At 55.7% G+C, this 15,985-nt stretch overlaps 2 protein-coding genes across 3 annotated transcripts in view; one reads left to right on the top strand and one right to left on the bottom strand.

The window, feature by feature from the left end:
- The window catches only part of MATN4 (matrilin 4), an 18,102-nt gene continuing 2,117 nt past the window's right edge, over positions 1–15,985 (bottom strand). Inside the window, exons 2-11 of one of the 2 annotated variants that reach the window (XM_040609408.1) lie at positions 7,635–7,751; positions 5,698–6,267; positions 4,370–4,492; positions 3,771–3,893; positions 3,547–3,669; positions 3,282–3,404; positions 2,417–2,830; positions 1,910–2,062; positions 1,017–1,121; positions 1–840 (exon numbers count right to left, since the gene is read on the bottom strand). In XM_040609408.1, coding sequence (XP_040465342.1) covers positions 782–840; positions 1,017–1,121; positions 1,910–2,062; positions 2,417–2,830; positions 3,282–3,404; positions 3,547–3,669; positions 3,771–3,893; positions 4,370–4,492; positions 5,698–6,267; positions 7,635–7,710 — 1,869 coding nt within the window. In that variant the 5' untranslated portion in view covers positions 7,711–7,751 and the 3' untranslated portion in view covers positions 1–781. The remainder of the gene's footprint in view (positions 841–1,016; positions 1,122–1,909; positions 2,063–2,416; positions 2,831–3,281; positions 3,405–3,546; positions 3,670–3,770; positions 3,894–4,369; positions 4,493–5,697; positions 6,268–7,634; positions 7,752–15,985) is intronic. The other variant, XM_040609407.1, reaches the window with a different exon arrangement.
- The window catches only part of RBPJL (recombination signal binding protein for immunoglobulin kappa J region like), a 22,052-nt gene continuing 17,793 nt past the window's right edge, over positions 11,727–15,985 (top strand). Inside the window, exon 1 of the mRNA XM_040608919.1 lies at positions 11,727–11,904. Within this exon, the coding sequence (XP_040464853.1) occupies positions 11,727–11,904 (178 nt within the window). The remainder of the gene's footprint in view (positions 11,905–15,985) is intronic.

Genomic DNA, 15,985 nt, shown 5'->3' on the forward strand with positions numbered 1-15,985 from the left:
CAAACCTTCAGGGTGTTTATTATCAGGATAGAAATTTCTTTATATAAAAGAAGTGTTTAAAAATAGCACTACCCTGCTCTCAAGATGAAATATATATATACACACATAGATGTTTATAGAAAGAATTATTACCATTTTGCTATGTGATAAAAAAACCAAACAAGATAATGACCAACTCCCAAACAATTCTGCCAAAATGGGGGCAAGGGGATCTGACAATTCCTGCTGCCCACTCACCCCTGGGTGCACAGCCGGGTGCTGTGCTGGGAGCTGGCCTGGCAGCATGCGTCCCCATGCACTGGCCACAGTGGCCGGCTCTCCCTGCCCCACTACAGGGCAGCAGAAGCTCTCAAGGCATGATCACAGTAGATTATTTTTTTTTTTCCCCTTGCAAAGCAGCTTGCTGGGGGGCCATGGGGGGCTGCGCAGGGGCTGGTTCATCCCAGTTGCTCTGGAAAAAGGCTGGGTGTTCCATCTCCTCATGCAAAGCCCAGCCTGCCCTTGCAGTCATCCCACCTCATCCCAGACCTGCCAATTCAGCAGAACAAGGCAACAGTGATGGCTGAAACCCTTGGTTTTGCAGCAGGGGGTTTTGCTCAAGGGTGGGGGCTTTTTTTTTTTTTTTAGGATTTTTGTTTTTTTAAATACAGTCTGCATCCCCCTGGGGCTTTTGGGATACAAGAACAAACACTGATGCTTTACAACAACCTAGCAATAACAATGCCATATAGCTACTGTACATCCCCCTGTCCCATCCAAGCGCTGCAGCCCTCTGCAAGGATCACTTCTTGTTGGCGATCTGCTTTTCCAAGTCTTCGAGTCTGGCTGTCATCTGAGCAAGTGAACGTGCTAAGGAAACTGTGAGCCAGGTGGTCTGGTGGGCCAAGGGCTTCTTCCCCTTGAAGGAGCCTGAAATTTTTCCTGCTCCCATTTACCCATCCCTCCCTTCCCCGTGTGCAGTCTGTCCCCAGGCTGCCCTGCACCCCAGCAAGCCCAGGCATCACCCCAAAGGATATTTTTCTCAGTCAGGCTCTGCAGGATGGCCACAGTGTTCGTCTGGAACTGCACCAGTGCCTCGCACTCACACGGGCTGCGGATCTCCGTCTTCCCTTTGCCCTCCTCTGTGACCATGGGGGTTTGGGTGCAGTCAGAGTCACGGCCCCACAGTGCCTGGCTCTCCCCTGCTCCCACACAGCGTGAGTCCCTTATCCCTACAGCCACCCACCAGGGCTGTATCTGAGCCTCAGGGCTATCCCCCCTCTGATTTTCCCCTATTTTTCCAGCCTCACTCCTTTTTTGCCAGGCTGCATCAGTGCTAGCCCAGCAAGCTCACTGCCAGGCATCCCACAGGGCTGCCACACTCACGGTCACAGTGTGCCAAGGACAGCCTGTGCTGAGCTTCACTTTGCCTTCAGCCCAGGGTGGCAGGGAGCATGCTGACCCCATGTCTGCAGCCTTGCAGGGGTCCCAAGGGCACTGGGGAACCCTAGCCTGCCCCAGGGCAGGGAGACCCTCACAGTAACCCACCCTGGTCCTCCTGCACCCGGCAGCAGCAGAAGCACAGGTCTGCACAAAGAGACAGGCCATCTTCGGAGCTGGGGCAGCATCCCTCAAGGCAGAGTGCAACCTCTGCCCACGCAACAGCACTGGGGTGGCTGCTCACATTAATACTTTTGTATTAAAAGTCCCAGCTCCACTTTCTCCTTTTCCAAATCCTTCCCTGAGACCCACCTCTATACCCACGCAGGCTGGTGAGATGCAGAGGCAACCTAGGCTCATGCCAGCTCACCCCAGCCCTGGGGTACATGATGCAGGACAACAGACACACAAACCACCCCACTGGCTCTGTGGGGAGAGGGCTCCCCCAGGCTTGGGGGTGAGCCCACCCACTGTGGCCAGGGGCACCCACCTGGGCAGATGTTCAGCTTGAAGTTCTCCACGAGGTGGGTCATGGTGGTGAAGTCTGCTGAGTAAGAGAAATGCTGCTCCACTGGCTCAGAGGCAATTGCTCTCAGCTCCTCTTCCACAGCCTTGCCAACACCCACAGCAAACATGATGATCCCTGTGTGGCAAGGATAGATCCTGAGCACTGTGCTGGCCACCCTGCATCAAGCAGCCCCAAGCCCAGAGGGAGCAAGGCTGAGGATGCAGGATTTCCCCTGGGCTTCCCAAATACACGGCAGGAATTTGGGAAGGATGGGCAGGAGCACGGCAGCACCACTGCAGTGCAGGCTGCTGCACAAAGGATGCTACCTGGAGCACCCTGCAACCACGGCAGAGGCAGGTCTGTCTCTGTGGACCAGGCGATGCAGCATCCCAAGGCTGGATGCTGCAGCCTCCCCCACAGCAGCCACCCTGAGGAACCACCCTGGGATGCCCAAAGCACTGCAAGTTGGGGTTCCCCAGCCCCCCGCACCTGACTCCTTTGCTCTCCTGGCCCACTCGGAGATGTCGTCCTGGGAGCGCCCATCCGTGAAGACAAGCCCAATTCTGGGGATGTTGTGGGAGAGAGGCCTGGCACCTTCCAGCTCGGAGAAGCTGTGCTCTACCATGTGCTTGAGGGCAAGGCCTGTCATGGTGCCTTTCTCCATGTATTCCACCTCCATCACCGCCTTCTTGATCTCATCTGCGCTGTGGTACTTGTTGAGGGGGAACTCAGTGCGGACGCGGCTGGAGTACTGCACCAGCCCCACCCGCGTGCCGTGGGGGGACACCTCCAGCAGGTCCACGATGCGGTTCACAAACTGCTTCACCAGCTCAAAGTTTTGGGGCCGAACACTCTTGGAGCCGTCAATCACCATCACCAGGTCGATGTGCCCAGCCCCGCACTCTGCAGGCACAGGGGGAAGGTGAGAAGGGACCAGCCTGGCCATGGGCACCATCGGAGTGGAGACGCCCAGGGCTGGGGCAGAGCTGTGGGCTTCAGGACACCATGTGGACCCCCTGGAACTGCAGCCAGGCTGAGGCTGGGAAGCAGGGCAAAGCACGCCCAGGGGTCTGAGCCCAAAACCCTCCACTGCCACTGCAGTGTCCCCTGAAAGTCTTCCCTAGGTCTCCCTTTTCCTGAACCCTTCCTCAAAGTTCCTGTGACATCTTCTGGGCCATACCACCGAGGACATGAGCGCACGCCCATCCCCACAGCATCCAGGGTGCTCCCCCAAGCCCGGCCAGCTCTCCATCCTCCTCCAACCCAGCTCCAAGTCCCACTTAGACCCCCTGCCTAGTTTCAGGTAAGCCCTTGCCAGACAGCGAGGATGCCATGAGCCGTGTCCGGTACTCACTGCTGCACGCCCTGCCATCAGCCTGGAGCTGCTGGCCCTCGGGGCACACGCAGCGGTAGGAGCCCTCCGTGCTCACACACTTGAACTCGCAGCCATGATCCACCCTGTTGCAGAGGTCAGTGGCTGGAAGACAAGCCAAGGGCACAGGGTTATCCCCCCTCAGGTGGGGTGGTCCGGGAACAGCCCCTCCCCTGGGGACTGGGCAGGACATACAGGTATCTGCCATACACTGCAGCCTGTGCCGTGCCACCGTGCCAGGACGTACCCTTGCAGGACCTGCTGTCGGGCTGCAGCGTGAACCCACTGCGGCAGCGGCAGTAGTGCCCGTTGGGGATGCTCACGCACTCGTGCTGGCAGCTGTGGTTTCCGAAGCTGCAGTAATCGATCACTGGTGAGAGAAGGAGAGGGGTGGGCAGACAGGGAAAGACAAGAGGAGAGGGGAAAAGAGAAGCAAATGAAGAAGGGACAGCAAGGGAGATGGCCACTTACTAGAGCAGCTCCTCTTGTTCTGGCTGAGGTAGTAACCCGCACGGCACTGGCACAGGTATGACCCACGAGTGCTGACACACTGGTGTTGACAGCCATGTCTCCCGTCTGCGCATGCATCGATGGCTGCGGTGGAACAGGACACCCATCACCCTCCTGTCCCAGCCTCCCTGGGGCAGCCGAGCAGACTGCTCCAGGGCTTCAAAGCAGCTCCCAGCGCCATTAGGCAAGAAGGAAAAGTCCTGGGTTGGTGGCCAGACCAATTAATACAGCTTTGCACTCCACATACAGGGCCAAAACACCATGTACTTCGGTGGCTGGGATGTGCACCCTCTGGTACCCACTGCCCAAAGCCCCCTCAGGTGACAGGCAGCTGGTTGTGCCCACAAGAGCCCCAAGTGTCCCACCCCTGAAAGGTGACCAGGATGCAGCAATGCCATGTGTCCGCAGTCAGTACAGACCCGGCAGGCAGTGAGCCCAGTGAACAGAGCACCGAGGCTGCTGCTGGCCTCAGTGGGTCCTCTGCTGCTTTTCAGCTTCCCTCCGTGACACCTGCAACCACAAGCCTTCTACAAGAGTTAGGATTAAAAAAGGGGGCTTACGGGAACAGGTCTTTCCATCGACGTTGAGCCTGTAGCCTGGGTTGCATTCACAGTAGAAGGAGCCGGGGGTGCTGATGCAGCTGTGCTGGCAGCCATGCTCCTGCTCCATGCACACGTCCACCCCTGCAAGACAGAACGGGCATCAAAGCAGCCCACAGGCACGCTGGATGCACAGGGACCGCAGCTCCAGCATGTGCCACGTCCCTGTAGCCGAAGCCTCTGGGATGACCCACAGCGCCCCAGCCCTTCCAGCCCCAGTGCTCACGCACTGATTTCCAGTGCCCAGACATGAATGTTGTGCGGGGCAGGCTTCTGAACCGCTTGGGCTTTCTGGTCTACCCAAGTGCTAAATCAACGCTCGGTGTTAATTGGTACTGTCGACAGCCTGAGCTGAGTAAGCAAAAGCTTGAGCTCGGCAGGAACGTGCTACAGGAGCCAGGTCTGTGTCCGTGCAGCCAGGAGCCTGCAGAGCCGGCCGGGAAGGGGGCACCGGGGCAGGCAGGCGACGGGCAGGGTGCTGTAAGCGAAGGCACCAAGTGCAGGAGCACTTGTCCCCAGGGGACAACGTCTGCTCAGCCCTGCGCCCCAGCAAGCAGAGACTCTCCGAGGCAGCCCTGCAGGCACCCAGGAGCCCCCGGCTAGCAAACGCTGCCTAAATGAGGCTGGCAGCTGCCTTCTGCCCTTCAGCAGATGCTGAAGCACGTAAGCAAAGCCTTGCCAGTCTGCTGCAGTGCCAGGTCTCTGGCAAAGCCTGCCAGCATGACGAAGGACAGACAGGTCCCAGCCTGCAAGCTCCCGACGTGTGCCAGCACAGCCACGGTGCGAACCAGCCTCCTGGCTCCTGGCCGAGACCGGCTGGACGCTGCACAGCAGCCCCATGTGCCCAGCGTGTTATTAAACACAAATGTGCATGCAGCAGATGCCACGCATGTGTCTGCACAGGAGGAGACGCTGCTAGAGCCACGTCGAAAGGCATACAGGGCTCTGGGACGTGTCACCTGGCCATGTCACACCCAGGAAAACCAGCTCCACATCTCCTGCTCTTTAATACTCCCATTATCTCCTGGCTTGGGGCAGAGCTACCAGGCACGGGCGAAGAAGAACGCCCACTGGCAAATGCTTTCAAAGCTTTCCTGATCTCGCTCCAGGAAAGGTGAGCAAGTGGAACGGCCACCTGTCCCAGCACCTCCCAGGGAGGTTGCTTCCCTGTCCACGCTGCTCCTAGCAAGAGCAGCCACCCCAAAACACCCCTCTGAAGGTCACCTTCTAGCCCAGCTGAGGAGCACCAGCGCTGCCCTTGCCAACCCACATCCGCAGCTCTCACCCACCGCAGAGCTTGTCCTGGAACTGCTTCCCAAACTGCTGGATGAGTTCGAAGGACTCCACCAGGAAGACATGCTCCTCCAGCGGCGGCGAGGCCATGGCTCGCAGCGAGTTCATGTCAGCCCGCTGGATGCCCACAGCATAGATCTCAATGCCAGCATTCCGGGCCTGGGTGGCCACCTCAGTGACACGGTCCTGGGGTCGTCCGTCCGTCACAATGATGGCAATGCGGGGGATCTTCTTGTGCAGAGGGCGCGCGCCCTCCTGCGTGGTGAAGGCCACGTTCATGGCATACTGGATGGCCAGCCCCGTCATGGTGCCCTGGGCCAGCGGGACGACGCTGTTGATGGCCTTCTCCATGTCCGCCCGCGTGAAGAAGGTCTTGAGGGAGAAGATGTTCTGCACCTGGCTGGAGTACTGGATCACCCCCACCCGTGTGGCGTTGGGGCCCACGTCCAGGCTGCCGATGATGTCTATCATGAACCGCCGCATGGTCTCGAACTCAAAGGGGCGCACGCTGCGGGAGCTGTCGATCACAAACACGATGTCCAGGGGACCCGTCCTGCACTTCAGGGCTGGAAGGGGGCAAAGAGACAGTTCAGCCGCACAGCCACCTGTGGGAAGCAGGGCTGGGAGCAGAGACATCCCTGTTGAGTGGCTTGAGGATGCTCAGTGGGGGAAAGAGAGGGTATGTCCAGGCAGCCCTCACAGACCAGCACCCTCCCACTGCCAGATAAATCCATGGAGGGTGCTAGCAGAGCGGGAGCAGGGATGACAGGCTGGGGAGACATGCCCTGGCCATGAGGCTGTGGGGAAGTGGCAGTGTCCCCTTCCTCCCCCGTAGTGTCCCTGCAGCCAGACCCAGCTCCAGCTCCCTGTATTTCTACAGCCGACAGCCCCAGGGGCTGCAGAAATGCCTCTCTGCCTGTTGGTATCTACCCTGGCAAGGCTGAGGCACAGGTTTAGGCAGCAGCGTCGTGATCTCTACAACAAATCAGAGCATTAAAGTGTAAAACAGCCCAATGCCTCGGGCTGTCCTCTGCAAGCTGCAGCTCCTGCTCCAGACCTCTGTGCCATGCAGGAAAATATTGCTTTGGGCAGCTCTTCTGTTCCCCCCGCAGCTCCAGCCTCCCCTAGTTTTTACTGCATTTTACCAGTTTCTGCCTAAAACCAGGGCTTGCTTTGCTGTTTTGGTTTTTTTAAGGGCAGAAAATGAGACGGTGAAAAGCACAGCTAAGGGCGTGCACGTGGCAGGGATCGAGCCAAAGAGCCTCTCTTGGACATATGGGTGCTACTTCCAGTGCAAACCAGGAAAGTGTTTAGCAAGTGAAACACCAATAAACATATTTTGCTTGGCTTGTGCATACCCAAGCCTGGGAGAATTTGGCCCTAATGGTAAGCAAACACTCTGAGTCCCTTTGGGATGATGCCCAGACCCCAGCTGTCATCTCAACTGCTCTGAAGGTCTCCGAGACATACCTGCTTCTTTCTCCGTCCAGCACCTCCACTGTTTTTAAACTGGAATTGGTTTAGCTCCCTCTGCCCTGGGAGGAGAGAGGCTGGTACCCCTGGGTTTGCTTTGTCCCCCCTGTCAGAAGACCCATACATGGAGGGGGTTATCCCTCACAGCTGTGCCTCCTGCCAAGGTGGGAGCCCCTGGGCAGGAGGGTGACAAGCCCTGAGCTGGGCTCTGTCAAAGCTGAGGATGTGCCCGGAGCAAGTGGCATGAGACCCACCGTGCTGGGGCCAGGCTTGGGCTCACACTCCCCTGGGCAGTGCTGGGAATTTTGGGTCACCATGTGGGGGGATCCTCCATCCTCCTGGGGAAGTAAGAGGCATCAGGTCCACCCACCCCAAGCAGCAAGCAGTCCTCCAAGGGCTTCACTGCCCTGACGCTCTCACTTCTCTCTCCTCCAAGCAATCCCCACCGGCCAGAGCTCACCTGCAGGTTTTGGTCTGGCTTCCAGTGTCGTCAGGAGAAGTAGGAGGAGAGGGGCAACGGGCAGGAGCTTCATCATGGCTCTGTGATACCACACAATTCCAGGCCTGGGAGGACTCGCTGTAGGGAGAAGACAATGTGCAATCAGTGCTGAGGATGGGCTGAGCCACAGGGTGACAGTCACCTGCGGTGGGTGTCCCCAGGCAGTGCCAAAAACCCTCAGCAGCAGCAGTTCTGACAGATCCATCCCCAAACGTCTCTGAACCCACGTGGAACTTTTCCCATTCAAGGGCTGGCAGTCTCAGCACAGCTAAATTTCATTACAGTAGCAACGATCTGCCAAAGGGTCTGATTTTCTGCTCTGGGTGGAGCTGGCCATCGGACAAGCCTTATTTTCACTTGCACACCAGGCGGAGGGGATGTTCAGCCAAATGCTTTTTCACCGGCGATGCAGCTGCTCCCCACAGCCAGCCAGAATGGGAAAGCTGCACCCGGGGATGCAGAGCACCAGCCCTCCCGACACTCCCCCCGCATGGGAAGAGAAGCCCCCAGACAAAAACCTGCTCAGAAGTCTCCCAAAGTCATTGACAAAGATCATTTTTCCAAGAACCCGCATAAATTTATTTTCTGCCTTTTTCCAAGCTACCCTGGGAGACCAGAAGCCTCTGCTGGCACAGATGGGCACCCGCTGCCCCCGGCGCGGCCAGCCTGCTGCTTGCCTTCCCCACATCACCGGGAACCTCATCACTCTGGCACCAGCGCTTTGCAGCTCTCCCCGTCCTGCTGGCTTCTCTGAAGGATGCTCTGCACCCCACCAGTTTTTTCCTGCATTTGAGGCGGGATAGTTAGGGGAAAAGATATTTAGACCAGTTACCCAAAATCTCAGCTTGCCACTTGTCTCCCTCCCTGCCCACCTCTGTGTTACCTTGCCTTGCCTTTCCCTGCCCTTGCCTGGCTCCTGCAGGGACATGGATTTATTTGGTTTATTTTTATTCCAGCTCTGGTTGGAAAGCCAAGGTGCTGGGGGGGGCAGGGGAAATGCCACAGTTAATGCAGCTTCCCCCAGGAGATGTGCAGCGCCAAGACTGGCCACAAATACTGGAAGGGTGCTTTTTAAAAAAAGCACAGAGAAATTAATTTTATCAGTAGTTATCAGCTGATATTTATTTAGCCTCAGGAGGTCTCAGCTGTAATTCATCACCAGGGTTGCCATTTAATTGCTCAGTGGTTACGTGCAGCCCTGAACCTCATGTATTTGATAGCAGGGACACTGATAATACGTTTCACAGCTGCATCTTAAAATTGTCTCCAGACTCAGTGTTCACACCTGAAAAATGATATTTAAGAATTAGAAGGACAGAAAAGGGCTACAAGAGGAAACTGGGATCCAGAATACCAGTCTCAAAGTGAGAGACACAGTCTTTTCCTGGGGAGCATGAGCAACCCAGCCAGCCCGCGACACAGTGGCTCCGCAGTGGGCATCGGGAGCTCCGGCACAGCCATGCAGTGGAGGGGCCAGCAGGATCGCTCCAGGTTGTGGAGATGAGGGGAGGCTGCAGCCTAGCAGGCATTTTCTAGGAAGCCCCAGGGCTAAGAAAAGCATCACTTTGTGACCAGCAGTGCTCGGGTACCTGTGCCCACTCACAAGAGCACCATGTGCAAGCGGAGGAGCAAAACAGCCTCTCCTACCCCAGCTTCATTTCCCCATTTATTTAGCAGATTCTTTTTCCAGCAATGCTTTTTTGGGGAGAAAGTACTCACTAACCACTAAACATTTTGGGGACAGCTATGCCACCTATAACATTTCTGCAGCTCTCCAGACTCCAAGCCTCCCTGCAATGGCAGGCTGGTACGCAGCCTGCATCTCACAGCATCCATATAGCCTCAAAGCCAGCCAGAGAGAGGAATGAGCTCTCAGGCCAGGAACCAAGGAGGAGAAAACCATTTCACAACTGATCTATTTTTAACAGCATCTCAGCTTTGGATGAAGTCCTGGCACTCTCCACAGCTGGAGGGGCTGATGCTGCCGGGACAGGGCAGGGTCCGCCATACATCCAGCACCGGTCCTGGCAGCAGAGACCCACGCTGTGACAGCACCCCAGACCCTGACTTCAGTATCATGCCCAGCTCTGCCCCAGCCGCAAGGCTGATAGGGACAGGGAAGCAAAGGTGATGGGACAGATGCCCCCAAGTATCATTCCCACCATCCTGCGCTGGGCAGCTTCCCTGCTACCCACTGCCCTGACTCCCCTGGGGCTGGCAGCACCGGGGCTGACTTGTAGCCCCGTGGAGGGGTTCCCCCCACCCCAAGGGGTCCCACACCCCCACAAGCCCCTTGCTACCGTGCAGGAGCAGGAGGGAGATGGGTGGGAAGTGACCGGCTGGCAGGCAGGTGCTGCGAGGAAAGGCAAACACAGCGCCGGCTGCAACACCAGAGACCTTGAGATAACGCTGAGCTATAAAGGAAAAAAGGTCCAGGCGGGGCGAGTGCTGCTGGCTGGACTGGCTCAGCCAAACCCTGCAGCGGCTGAGCTGAGACAGACACTTGGAGCATCTCCTGACTTTTCTGAGCAACGCAAGGGGAAAACCAGCCACTGCTTGTCCCTGTTGAAGGAGATGCTCGGGACATGGCGCAAAGAAGGTGACCAAGGGAACAGCCACATGTAAGGACAGAAGAGTCAGCAGTGAACCCAGCTTCCACCTGACTCTCCTCGTGATCTCAGACAAGGAGGACAGGGAGATGAATCCCCAGAGTCAAACAGGTAAGCCAGCACGCCTTCCCCTGGCACCTCCACCGGCAGTGCCACCCCCCAGGGCATTGCTTCCCTCCCTGCTCCACCACTTGTCCATCGTCTGCTCTCCCTGCCAAGCGCTGAGTCTCGGGGAAAAACAGCCGCTTCGGGTTTCAGTGCAGCCTCCTTGGCAGCTCTCTCCTGGCTACAGGTTAACAGAAATGCTCTGAATATTCCTCTTCTGGTTCATCTGCACAGGTCAGACCTGGGTCCATCCTCCCTTGGGCAAGCCCAAAGGACAGGGCATGGCAGGGAGCAGGGTGAGGGATGCAGCCGGCTTTCTGCCCTCCTCATTGTTACAGGGGTGGGGGCTTTATATATTGAATTGTAGAGGGGATGAAGCAGATGGAGAGAAGAGATGAAAGGTTCAGGAGGCGGCAGTACATTCACAGCCCAGGAAAAGTCCCAAGTGCAGCGTCAGGAGGAAAGCAGGCTGCGGACCATGACTGTGGAGTCACGAGCCAGGTCTCAGGTACAACCACATGCAAGGTTTCATACATCCGGGCACGTCAGCCTTTAGCTGAGATTTCTGTTCATGGCACAAAACACACAACTCCAGCCACCTGCCTGGCCTTGGCAGGCTTTTGGCACGTCACGGGAGCAGCAGCAGCAGCTCTGCCCTGGCTCCAGACCCTGCGAGAAGCCGGGACAAGGGATCACTATGCGTTGCAAGGAGAAGGGAACAGCCTCTGACCAAGCTGTTACCCAACACGTGCAAAGCCGGAGGGCTGTCCCATGCAGCGTGCCCGTGCACAAGAGGAAGCACGCACAGCATGCCTGGACATGCATGGCAGGAGTGCATGGCACTGATGCCCCATGCTACCAGCTGATAACACATTTCTGTGCTTGAAACCTTGGCTGATGGTAGAGCAGCCCTAGACACAATGTTCCTGACACTCACCTGCCTTGCCACGTACCCTGTTTTGCTCTGCAGGGCTTTTCTTTGCAAAGACCCAACCAGGCAGTTTTGGCAGGCCATAATTCAACCCCCGCATCACTGTTACTTGATGAAAGAGTCAAAAACAAAACCCCAAACAGGCTCAGGAGCCTGGACGCAGATTCCCTGTGCTTGTAACACCGGAGTCCTACCAGGGCAACAGCAGAAAGACAGCATGAGCTGGCCTCCAGCTGGCAGCTGGGGAGACAAATCTTCATGACCTCAGCAGGACAGCAAGTCCTCCTTCAGGTCCATGCCCAGGAGACAGGCTGCGCAAGAAGGGCATGTGGGACCAAGAAAGGATGACCAAAGTGTGTCTTGCCCCAGGCACAGGGCACAATAAAGCAACCAAAGCTACCCGAAGAGATGCAGACAACTAACATCAACCTGGAGGCACCTCGTGATGTCAGATTTTGCTGTGGATACCCCAATGGACTGCTGGCATGTTGTCCACATATTTGCAAGACCCTCAAGCCATGTGAACAGATGAGGCTCGGGATAGCCCTGGAGCTGGATCCACCCTCTCCTGGAGGGTTGTCCAAAGGTTGGTTTCCCCCAGGAGAATCCACAATCTCAGGGCGCTCCCTGCCCGCAGCTGCACGGCTCTCAGCAGTGCCTCTGCTGCCCAGGAGCACTGAATCCACCCTCAGGACCATTTTACAGGCAATGTTGACCTTGCACTCAACCACAGCTCCAGCAGTTCAATGCTCATCCTCCACAGCAGCTCGATGATGAGCTGCAAATCCCACAAGAGAGCATACCAATGCAGTTTCCAGAGCAAGTAAGAGTCAGGGAGCACAAGCACACGGAGACCAGGGAAATTACATTAATTTCCAGCCCAAAATAGGGGTTTCCCCCCCTTTTTAAGGACTGATGTGTCCTTGTTTCTTCCCAAACACACATGTGGGAGAACAAGAGCAGACTCTTTCCAGGACATTGCAATACTCTCTGGTTACAACACTGTGGCAGCTTTACTGGGCCAAATGCCACCTGGAAGGACATGTTGTTTGAAAAACAAGGCTGTATTTCTCAAACAGCACATCATGGCTCCAAACTCAACAGGAGCGAATCAGCAGGAGTGCCGTAACAGGAAGACTTTGCTGGATGTAGAAATTACTTCTTTTTTTCTCTCTGTTTGCTCCCCAAAGAAGCTAATCCCCTGTTTTATGGGGCCCCCCTCCTGCACTCACTATGATTAACACATGCACAGCGAGGGCAGGAGGAAGATGGGTTTCTTGTTCAGGTCCATTTGCAGGCTGAGTGACAGATGTCCTTGCCTCACAGCTCATGGACTTAGCATACACGTCCCAACAGGTTTATATTATTAGATGACATAAGAAGTCCCCTTGCGAGGGAAATGTTGGGCATAGCAATGGACAGAGCATCCCCTTTCAGATGTTCTCCACGGCAGAACATGAGGTCTTTCTCTGCCACCAATCTATCTCTAAAAGACCTCCCAGTGCTCTGCAGCTCAACCAGGAGCAAAGCCTCTTGTCCAGCCAGCCTCTGCACTGAAACACGCTGTACCTGGGCTGCTGTGGCAACAGCTGCCAAGAATAAATGCCATATTCTCTTGCAAATTAAGCATGGCCTTTCAAAGAACACGTTAAAGATCTAGCCGAGAGGAAAGCATGGTCAGCCAATTCCCCTTGTTCAACTAATCATGTCAAGAGGTGGCTCCTCTGTCAGGACTGCTGGTTCCTCTGAGTAGGTTCCTCCTACTCTGTTCCTCTCTGTCCCGCTCAAGACCTCAGGCTGCACTTGTCTCCTGAGCTGCATGACTGGCAAACTCAGCCCTGCTCCTAACTGGTATTTTAAGCAAAACTGGAGGAATCTTGGAATACTTTTAGACTTTGATGAAGAGCGATCAACAGGTAAAAGACCCATATTACTGACTCTCTTTAAAAAGCAAATGCTCTTCTGCAAACAGGCCCCTGGGGGACAGCTGAACTGGGCTGAGAGACCAGACTTGGTAGGGAAGGAGGTCTGCGCCATCCAGAAGCTGAGGCAGCAATCCATTGCCCAAGTTCTCATTCCAGGAGGAAGGTGTTAGCATTTTTTTCAGCAGAAATATGCGTGTTCAACCACAAAGGAAAGAGAAATGGCCCAGAGCAGCTCCTGGGCTGGTGCAAAGTCTGGCAGCTGAGCTCCTGATGCAGCACAGCCAGTATCTCTAAGCAATGAGATTGATAGTTACTAGCAGGACATCCGTCTCCCAAATCTGCTGGGACCAATATCCCCAGCTGACCTCCAGCAAGCTTACACGGCACAGACAACCACAGAGAACGCCTGCTATTTCAGCCCCGCAATCATAGATCCATTGCCTGACCTCCTTCTCTAAATCTTTATATCATATTTCTCACTCTGGAGACGTGAGTCAATGTGTTGGCATAGGAAAACACACCAGGAGAATATTCCTGTGCCTCTCCCCTTTATCCTACCCATCCTGCTTATGCGTTTAATTGAAATAACAGAAAGCGAGGAGCATTTGGTGGCTGCAGAAAAGCATGTGGAGACTTTTCATCCCTCCTCAGGACAGACAAGCAAGCCGGCTGATACTTCTCACAGGGAGAACCCCAAAGGCAGCACAGGAAACTACTCCCACCTAACTTCACAGCCACCACATCCCTCTGACAGCAGAAGACCTGCTGTCCCAGCACTGGGATGCCTTCTCCCCACAGGAGATGCACCAGAGAAGATCTTCAGTGTGGGCAGCAGCCTGTGGCCTTGGTTCTTCCCACACTGAAGAGCAGATGCCTTGGGGACCCTGTGCCTCAGCACCTGCACGTCACCCTGGCCTCCTCAGCACACTCGAATGCTGCATGGAAACCTCCTGTGAGACCTTCCCAGGGGCTCAAAGCAGCGTTTGAGGCCATGGCTGAGGAGCACTTGTCCTCAACCTCACCCCTACGTGGGATTAGGCCTTTCTGGTCAACTTGTGAGCAACTGGCTGAAATCACCCAACTCTCTTGCATTGACCAAGTCGTCGCCAAGGTGCCTACAAGGTCTGTGCTTTCAAGAGAGATCAGGGAACAGTCCGAGGTCACTTCACTGAGGTTTTCAGGCCTCAGGAAACTCTCCAAGAAGAGTCCTACATCATGGCATGAGGAACCAGAGACCAGGAGGAGAGTCCAAGCCACTTGCTCAAGGCTGTGGGAAGTCTGTGGCACAGCTGGCTCTCCCACCTGCATCCCAGGATGAGGGCACAGAGCTGGCGAGGGTGAAACAAGGGCGCTCCGGACAGATGAGGGGATGCCCAGACATGCTTTAGGGAACGTGGGCATGGGGAAGCTGCTCTCAGCCCATCATCTGCTTGACACACAGGTTCAGCAGATGACAGGGAGAGCTAAATGGAGGACCAGCAGTGAGACTGCTACTTGGCATCTGAGCGCAGACCAGCATGTTTTGTCAGTCTCGTCCTGGCTGGTACTGTTAAAGCCAAAGCAAGATGCTGCAAAAAGAGAAAAAGAATGAGGGGAGTGTCAAATGTGACACTTCGGGGAAGCCATTCAAGTCCAGCTGCAAGTGTAGGAGCTGTGAATACCCAAGGGCAGGGAGGTTCTATCTTTTTCAGCTTGTGGACCCTGCTAATTTTCCAGCCAAGACACAGGCTCTTATATAGTGGGTTACCTCTGCCATCAACAGATCTGCCCCTACTAACTCCTGCCATAGACCACGGACTCCTACGGGTCCACTGACTATAACTCAAAGGCTGCTGAACTTACACAGTGGCAATCAACCACCAAAGCAGCATGACACAGCCCACAGACAGGAAGGCTGAAGAGAAACCAAGTTCCTGCCACCTCTCTGCAGGGGACCACAGCTGATCCCTATAGATTTCCCTGATGGGCACCAGAGGGACCAGGTTAGTGATGGACTTGTCTGTGCAGCCAAGGGCTTGCAAGGCGAGAGCGCAGAAGCCTGCAGACAAAGACACACAGGCAAAGGCAGAAAGTTGCTAGGGAAGATGGATCTGTCCTCCAGTAAGAAATGCCAGGAAGGGCAAGCTGCTTGAGAACCTGCTTCAGACACAGAGTCAGGCACGGCAGCCCAGGGACACCCTGCGTGAAACACTCCGTAGCTGTGCTCCAGTCTCTGGGGTCTCCTAAGCACATGCCTATACCCTTCCCTGCTTCAGCAAGGCTGGTTTAAACCCCTTTATATTTAGCCAGGCCTTCTAAGTGCTAAAAATGTTACTCCACACCTAAAGGCACATACGTGCTGCAAGTCCCTAGAGGGGCGACTCTCGCTAGCCCGCAGCAGGTAACAGAAAACGCAGAGGCCAGGTCCCCGCGCCCGGCGGCTCAATGGAGCCCTTATTGCAGCTCCCTTCCAGCACGGAGCCCAGGTGATCAATTTGCTTCTGTTTGGGCCCAAAGTGGAGGAAACACGATTACTGAGAGGCACTGACAAGCGGCAGGAGCCGCTCAGCCTCCTGGCACAGCTGGAGGAGACGTGAGTGACATCTGGCCCAGGAGGGACCCACCGGTTCTGGGGGGGAGTAGCTGGTTTTTCTAAGTTTCTCTATAAACACCACTCAATCTTTCTTTTTTTTTCTTTTGCGGTGTTTTTTCTGGGTCCCGTTTATTCACTCACAGCGGGGCTTGTCTGTAACTCACATGTGT

The sequence above is a fragment of the Falco naumanni genome, chromosome 10 (assembly GCF_017639655.2).
Source record: "Falco naumanni isolate bFalNau1 chromosome 10, bFalNau1.pat, whole genome shotgun sequence".
In the NCBI taxonomy this organism is placed as follows: Eukaryota; Metazoa; Chordata; class Aves; order Falconiformes; family Falconidae; genus Falco; species Falco naumanni.